Source organism: Tachysurus vachellii, chromosome 12 (assembly GCF_030014155.1).
Source record: "Tachysurus vachellii isolate PV-2020 chromosome 12, HZAU_Pvac_v1, whole genome shotgun sequence".
Lineage (NCBI taxonomy): Eukaryota > Metazoa > Chordata > Actinopteri > Siluriformes > Bagridae > Tachysurus > Tachysurus vachellii.
The window spans coordinates 17,439,530-17,448,269 of NC_083471.1; the positions used below are offsets into that span (position 1 = coordinate 17,439,530).

At 37.1% G+C, this 8,740-nt stretch overlaps 1 protein-coding gene across 1 annotated transcript; it reads right to left on the reverse strand.

Moving 5' to 3' along the window:
• Window positions 1-3,236: 3,236 nt before the first annotated feature.
• mboat4 (membrane bound O-acyltransferase domain containing 4) lies at window positions 3,237-4,870 on the reverse strand. The gene is made up of 3 exons (XM_060883876.1): window positions 4,749-4,870; window positions 4,432-4,656; window positions 3,237-4,317 (listed from the first exon to the last, which is right to left on the reverse strand). Exons 1-3 carry the CDS (start codon window positions 4,868-4,870, stop codon window positions 3,393-3,395), a joined length of 1,272 nt encoding a protein of 423 aa, XP_060739859.1. The 3' UTR covers window positions 3,237-3,392.
• Between the last annotated feature and the right edge of the window lie 3,870 nt (window positions 4,871-8,740).

The following is an 8,740-nucleotide window of genomic DNA, read 5'->3' on the forward strand; positions in this document are numbered from 1 at the left end:
AGAAGTCATTTTAAAATGCAATATTTGTTTTATGACACACAACAGCTTATTAAAAATCAGTTGGATTGAATTTATTTACAGTGTATACAGGGATATTTTGTCCAAACCATTAAAAGACTAAGAAAGTAGCATTATTGTGAATTTAAAATAAAACAAATGATGAACAAAGATTAAAGATGGACAATTCAGTATTAGGTTCAGGTCTTTGATAAATGGTAGCAATTATTTGTGGGTGATGGTATCATGAATGCATTCACCTTTGTGAGGGTCTGGCTCATGCCTGCTCTTAGGGGCTGCTGACAGGCACTAAACTAGCCATGGCAGCCACACTAAAGGTGTTCGTACCCCCAAGTAGGGCTGTATGCTGCAATGAAACCTATAACAAATCCATTTAATGCATAATCTAAACTGTTCCATTGTTAACTGTTTTGTTGCTAGCATTGGACCAGTTGATCCCTCCATAAGGTTGACTGATCTCTCACTCCTGCTGGTGGGTTACAATCTGCTCAGTTCACACATGTATAAATCACCAAAGTGATGTCTTGTGTGATGGCTCACTCTTCAGACCTGCTGTCAAAGAGACTTCAGACAGAACTATTAAATCTGTATAAATAAAGGACTGTATGTGGGGCCACCACAACCTGGTTCAAGCCTATGGAGTGGAAGACTTAACCTCAGGTTCCTGGTAGAAGTCAGATTCTACACCTTATCCACCCTGTAGTACCGGCCTTAGGCAACAAACCCCACCAGCGCTACCACCACTAATGAGTCTAAGCAGAGCATGCCCTTGAAGCATAGAGGATGGGGCCATGGTATGCTTAACCACCATAAACTTCTCGATTTTACTGAGACATCAGATCAGTGCTTCTGAATATAATGCTGAAGATTACAAACTGCAGTTCTGTCACTATCAACTAATTTGGGGGTAAGCAATAAGCTTTTAGTTTGCATGTTACTTTTGATTACTTAACATTCAGGTCATCATTGTTTATATAATAGACTCAAACACATTTTTTTTAGCTTATTTAAGATATTTTCTGTATAGCCTTTAGCCTTGTAACTTGGTTGTAAATAGAAGTGTACTGTAGTCCTCTCTGATAATGTTATATATGACTTTAAATCAACAACCAACAATTAGTAAATATCAATCCAAAGATCCTTTACAGCAACAGAGAAGGGATGATGTAGGAGTACTTCATTACTGAAGACTGAATATTTAATCCTTTAAACTATACACTTAACTACATTTACTGAACACTTTCTGGTCTTGGTGAGTGTGGGATGTTTCCTTTTACCGCTGAAACTTAGGTATAGGTACATATAGGTATTTTCACTTGTAACAGACTTATTCTTTGTATTTTTTATGTTTTGTTTTTTTTTTATTATTATTAGTCATGAGAAACATTTGACACCTTTAGATCATTTTAGAGCAGATTTAGGAAATTCAGAAAGCAAAACTGACAGTGTAAACCTTACCTTAGAATTATAACCTTGTAAATGAGAATTTGTGGCTCAAAATGTCAAAATTAAATAATGTAAAAAAAAAATTCAGCTATATTATAGATTTGTTAACATTTCATCATTACAAAGGGTCAAGAGCAGTTTACATATTAAACAATTAGCTAAAAATTGCATACAGGCATGACTTTTAATAAGGAAGTACAATAATACAGTTTTATTATACAGATTTACTTTTACAAATCAATAAAAATTATAAAAAATTACTCAGATTATACAAATTACCTTTTAAAAATGTGAAGCTGACTGATACACCATGAAAGTGTACAGGATCCACCGGACGGTGGGTATGGTGCTTCTCCAGGGAGAGTAAAGTTTGAAAATTCAAGCTTAATCCACTGATTCTTTTTTTAAACACTGGCTTTATAGTGAGTCTATATAATTTATATTATACAAAAACAAACAAACAAATAAATAAATAAGCTGTACAAAACCTTGATTGTACATAATTTTCTGTGGTTTAAATATATTTTTGTACTTTCTGTATACAGCTCCACTCACTGGAGATCTGGTGATGTTGTGTGAGATTTTAGTGATTTGATTTATGTCTAACATCTGAATATGCAAAATGTTATATTGTGACACAAAGTCTAATTAAACAAAAAAAGGTTTTGGTAAGTATTTTTTTTATTCTCTATTTCTATTTGCAAATAATTTTGAAAATTATATACAGCAATAGCATACAGCAATGTTTTGGGCTAAAATATGTGTAGATTCATGACATATTTCAAATATACCTGTTTCAGATCTGGTTGTAATACTACCAAATGTGGAAAAGATGTAGATATACAGTATAGATATAGATATAAACACTGGCCCACTGTTAGTGCTCAGACCCATTCAGTAATCTAACACTTAACATTACAACTATATGTTATATGTCTAGGGGCATCAATATGGACTTAGATCCCGATAGGTTATTTTTATGTTTTCTTGTTCATGAACACAAGATGGCAGTATCTGAACAACAAACTCATAGATACAATCATCACTGCCTTGAATAATGCAGTATGTGTGACTAAGGTGTAGAACAGGTTCAGTGCTCCTTGGCACAGTCTCTGAAAGCAGACTCTGTTAAGGAGAATTGAACACAATTTGTCTCAATTTTTTTTTCTCATCCATCTAAAAAATCTCCCATATATATTTAATTGGCTTGAGGTCTTGTAAGTGTGAAGGCAATAGCCTGAGCCCTCCTGCCCTTGTGGATGGTGGAAGAGACTGATTTCATCAGAATAACTTCGGAAGTTATTATTTCTTTGTAGTAACTCTTTCCTCTCAGGAGACAAGTGGAATCCTGCCAGAAAAATGTTCCACACAAGATAACAAATAAATATAAATGACTCTTGAGCAGTGTCAGAGGCATTTTCCAAAATGTTCAGGGGTAAAAAAAAAGTGACTTGACAACAATACACAAATATATATGCGCACACATAATATATATGCACACACACTAATTACCATGAGAACATGTGTATATTTCCTTTACTGATCTCAAATACACTTACAAAAAGCACACATACCTACATATGTATAAATGTGCACATCTACTGCATTGGTACTGCTATTGTTCTAATAAAATATAAAAAAGACAAAAAATACTTGAATATCATTAGCTTTGTACACTCATTGGCTACTTTAATAAAAAAAAATCATAAAGTTCCAATAATCCAAATATGCACTTTTGCACTTGCAATATGCACTTTTGGATTTGCTTCCCATTCTGTTGTTTGGTATGAGCATTAACTGAAGCTCTTGAACTTTATCTGCATCATCTTATGCACTGCAGTACTGCCACATGTTTTGCTGATTGGGTAATTGCTGATGTATTTACTGTATGTTTCTATTAAAGTGGCCAGTGAGTGTATTCTTCAGACTTATAAAATTAACAGTATTAATATGCTTGCAAGTGGAAATAGAGCAATGTGTGTTGTACAGAACAACTTGAGTGCCTCCAAACTTTGAAGTTCAGTTGTGACTACAACACAAGTAATGACCACCTGAGTGTAGAGCCAGCTTAGACATGTATACAAGCCTTTCCTAGAAACTGTAGTGAACCTTGGAGAAAGGTGTTTGTGTAGTTTGTGGTCTCCTAACACAGCTATGGCCCATCCAAGGAAGCCTGCTACTTGACCTGGGTACAAACCATGCCATAAAGCAGAGAAGCTGAATGTCATAAGCACAGGCATCCTGCTGCACCTCTGAAACACTAATCTGCGTAACCAGGCAGCTGTTGTCCTGTTCCAGAGGCGAGCAAAGGTTGAAATATTACTTGAGGTTTCAATCTCAAATGCATCACCATCAGAAAGTCCATTCCACAATGCGCATCCACTTGTACTGTACCCACTGAAACCTAATCCTGCTGCATTGTTAACACATTCACTTAATTTCCAGTGAACATAATAATTTAATCTGAGCACCAGGGAGAAGATCCAGATCCATAATATACATGGAGAGCTACTTAGGTTGAACATGCTACACTGTAAAAAGCTTGTAAACAGAAATTTAAGAACTAACAGAAGTAAAACCTGCAGCATCTTCCAAAGCAGAATGGTAAGTGGAGACGGTGGTGGATTGACACTCATCTGCTCCACAAAGTTCACAAAAGTATTAAATGGACAAAGCGGTCCTCCAAGAAGGGCAGGAAAATACAGAGTGTAGCTCAGGAAAGGAACGAGGGAAACAACTTGGCTCTGGTGGCCTTTACGGAAATGTCTGATGATTTTTCCTTCCTGGAGATCCATTGATACTGACGTGACTCTCTGACTGAGAAGCATTAGAGCAGACATGGCCAGCACAAGCCTAAGTTACAAAAAAAAAAATCATTATATATATATAGCTCATTATATATATATAGCATTTTGAATTATATATATATTCAAAATGCTATGTTCTGTGAGACTGAAAAAACTTTACCTGGAATCTGCAGGTTCTTGGAGCCAGTATTGCTTGTACTGCATATAGAAGTGCCACAATGTTTGCCACCATATCTGCAGCCCAAAAATCCAGTAGTGAATATGAACTGGCTCCATGAAGCGCACCAGTAACACAAATATGATGTTGGTGATAAACAGCATCATGCTGTATGGACCCATTGTCAGAACAGCAAGTATGAATCCTCCGAATGCCAGACAGATATGCCTTACCAAAATAAATTCCCTTACATTATTTGACTTAATTAATGAAGAATGAATGGCAATAAAATATTTCATATAATAAACATGCATTCTTACCTGTTAAACAGTGTGAGATATCCTTGTGTTGCTAAGATGTAAAACACAAAAGCCAAGGGTATAGTGAACAACTGGTTCACCAGCTGAGGATTTTGATTAAAAGTCATCCAGAAAAAATCCATTCTATTATGATTATTATGTCTTGATTTGTGCTTTACCCTGTCTGTGGCTTCTTATAGGCGAAGAACATGTCAGTTTATTATTAACACACTGGTGAGGGTGTGATTGCTATGGAGCCCCCAACATTTATATTTTCCACTTAAAAATGGCAATCTAAATTCCAAATGTACATGGATAAATAGATATGCAGGGAGGTTGACCTTTCTACATATTCAGTAAATAAAGTTAAAAGGCAGCAACACTGTCATGAGTACATACATTTGTTATACAAGTGATTCAAGTGTGACAGATAATGATTATGCTTCAGATATCAGTTGTATTTATTTATTTATTTATTTATTTATTTTTAAATGTTGCTATAAGTGAAATAACTTAAGATGGATTATTTTGAACAGGTAACTCAATTATTCAACCCCTCAAAACAAACCTTAAGTGATTTATAGTATATGATTGCAACATGGTGTGTTAGACCAAAATAGCCAATGTGACCAGTCTTAAATTACTTTTTATAGAAAATTAACCACCTACATAAGCCAGTTCAGAGATATTTACAGCTCGTGGGACTTCAGTTGTTCCCAGGGTTGCTCTGTATGAAATACCAAACTGAAGTGCCTGTAAAATGTTTTGAAAGGAAAAAATGTAAATTTCTTTCTAGCATTTTAATATCCTTCTCCACCAATTAATGTTAAATTGCATAATAACATATTTTATAGTATAGTCTCTTTTTAATTTGTTTTCCTAAGCAGTTTCTTTTTAGTTCAAACTATCTAGTAACTAGTTCAAGTTACGAAGCATAATTTTTCATTCTTTTCTTATAAAATTTTAATTGTCTCTTTGGATTTTAGTTAGGTTAGACTAGAGTCAGCCACAAATGGCCCGGTAAAAAGATGAGCTCGTTTAAATAGCTTGAATAGACTGACATCTTTGCAATATTTCCTGTAAGGAACACTGCTGGCCAATGTTTAATGTAAAATGTAGAATAAATGATATACCACTATTATGTTCTGTGTGTCTTTTCAAGTAAATAAATAAAAATTAATTAGCCAAAACATGCTATTCTTTGCACAATGTTTTAGAGAGTCATTCATTTAGACAACAGAAGAGACAGAAGTTATTATGTACCATGGAGTACACTCAGGCACCAGGAAGGCATGTTTACCAGCCAGATGGGGCTAGTACCACAGAGTTAAAGATCAAGTTACAGAATAAAATATCTGTGTTAGCCTAGCTACTGCTGTTTTTCAACAAGAAAGCCTCTCCTAAATCAATTGAATCAGAGTGTTAATATCAAATCCTCCCAAACCACAAGCTAGGACACTACACTACTAGACAAACAGCCGGAACCAACTTCCTTGTGTGTGTCAACACACTTGGCCAATAAACCTGATTCTGATTCTGATTCTGATATGGTCTGTGAGGACTATGAGAATGGGTTTCAGCCCTGGTCAACTTTTTATTCTACACAGTTGACATGTTTCCTCTATAGAAACCCTTCAACGAGTGGATCTTGTTATCTGTTCTTTCCTTTATTATTTGCAGCAACAAATAATTGCACAAACCACAGATACCTGAGATACCTGTGTTATTGGCCAGGAAATTGCACAATGGTAACAGCATTGTCAGAGATATACCTAAGCAAAGGCCACCCAATCACAGTTGCATGCTACCACTGGCCACCTTTTTCCTTTTAACCAGGTGTTGGTTTTAAACTTTTCTTTTTTTGGAGCCTGTGAGTGATGACATGGGCCAAGCTTTTTTTGGACTATAACAGGTTTTTTCCCTGATTACTGATGAGAGAGTAGTTTTATAGGTATGGGTGTTCACTCCATTCTAATCAAGGCAAAGTTTTAAAAAGCATTGATTAAGTAGTTGTGTGATTATTAGGGTATGTACAATGCACGATACCACTCACACAGAAGTAATCAGTGTGAAAGTTTAATCAATCTTTGGCTGGTCTTTTGCAGCTACTTCCTCCTGCACAGTTACAATGTTCACCACAGTATCTTTGTTTTGTTATAGCATTACTAATCATGTTTGTGCAGGAACCATGTCTTCCAGATGATTTTCTGTTGTCTTGGGTTTGAGAAATGATTCTCATGGATTCAAGATCCATTGAAGTCTATTGCTTATAAGATCTTGAAAGCACCAAGTTGGTTTATTTGGTTGCTTCTTTTGATCAACTAGGGCCAGCAGGTGCATTGTAGATTACCACTAGATTTACTACGCCTGCGCAAATTTGCGGAAAATCCCTGGACCTCACACCTACTAGCACCCCTACAGCTCCATTGTCCTCCTGCTTTTGTTGTGCAAACACCCCCATCACCTCTGAGGCCTGGCACATTTGCATTTGTTCACTCAGAGTAGCTCAGATCCAAGGCAGGCCAAACCTCTGTGTGTGACATGGAAACTTTCAGAAATGCCTCCGTATCTATACAAAATAGTCTGTTTTATTTATAAAACATTTGTGAAAACAGAATGAAAAGTTGCTAATACAATGACATGAATAAAATGAAAACTTGCTAACACTTCAGTCTCCAATGCATGTTTATGGCATGTTCGTACACATACAGAATAAAATCATTTCATTTCATTTTCATTGGCCATCACTGACTTATAACACCAAAAGTGAATTTTGAGACGGAACAAGAACCCAACATGCCTCCACGGAAGATGCACCGTGGTACTGGGAAGCCCTATGGGAAGCAAAAGACGGCACTGTGTGTGTAGAGGACATTGGAATGCCCAGTGCAGTAGCAAATCGCTCGTGCTTCACTGTGCAAGTCTTTGTGTGTGACATGGAAACCTTCAGAAATGTATTTATACAAAAGACACACATTCACAATATATGGATACACAAGTCTGTTTTATTTTAAAGTGTTTCAAACTTTACAGCGTTTGCAGACCCAGTGTCCATCATCCCTGCATTTGGCACAGGTGAATTTCTGACATGTTGCACAGGTAAACCTGCTGCGATTCCTGTTGCAGCTCTCTTGCACCTGGCACTGCGTTGTCTGTACAGTCCCTGGCACAGCAGCTGCAGCAGCTCCAGCAGCCTGCCTCTGTGCCAATATTTCCTTGTGCTGTATGAATCGGCAACGAAGTTCCTTAGCTAGAAGACTCAGAAACAATCTTCTTTTGCCTGTCCACCCTGTACATGCCTTATGTAGATGCCCTGTACAAAATGTAGGCATTCACCACCGCCTGGTCCAGCATATTGTAAAAAAAGGCTACTGGCCACCTGCGTTTTGCTGCTCTTACGGAATACATCCGTGCCATTTGGTCCAACACGTCTACACCACACTGTAAAAGCAGAGAGAGAGAGAGAGTCATGAGTATATGTGCTTTTTTTCTATAGGTCTGTGTAGTACACATCAGAAAACATTTTACCACTGGTGTAAAATTATACACATTCACTTACCTTCATGTGGTTATAGTCTGTTATCGTGTTGGGTTTCCTCTTTCTGCCTCTTTCTGCCGTTAGAACACACACAGTCTTGTTTTTTTAGGTGCATAAATTGTCAAGGAGACACCTCCACTTCTAAACACTGAAGTGGAGAATACCTCTCACTGTGCAGTGTCTTTTGCAAGTTGATGAAGTTCACGGCGGACTTTATTCACCGTGCCCAGTAGCGTTGTTTTGCGCTGCAGCAGTCTCTGCAACAGTGACAGTGAAGTAAAGAAATTGATGACGTGACATTTCTGCCATCATCCAAAAATGGCTCCATCAGATTCATGACCACGCTCTCTGCCAGCCTCTCTCCCTTCTGACGACTGGGGTCCTTTCCCAAGTAAGGAGATGCTTTGCAGTCATATTTGGTCTCCAAATCCGTGGCCATCCAGAACTTGATCCCAGATTTGTCTGGCTTGGTTGC

What these genes read in the sequence shown, in the direction of transcription:
- mboat4 (XM_060883876.1), bottom strand. Translation starts at nt 4,870, where the DNA reads ATGGATTTTTTCTGGATGACTTTTAATCAAAATCCTCAGCTGGTGAAC. An exon ending in TATCTCACACTGTTTAACAG is followed by an intron (nt 4,657 to 4,748) that starts GTAAGAATGCAT and finishes TATTTTGGTAAG; the next exon opens with GCATATCTGTCTGGCATTCG. An exon ending in CAAGAACCTGCAGATTCCAG is followed by an intron (nt 4,318 to 4,431) that starts GTAAAGTTTTTT and finishes TTTGTAACTTAG; the next exon opens with GCTTGTGCTGGCCATGTCTG.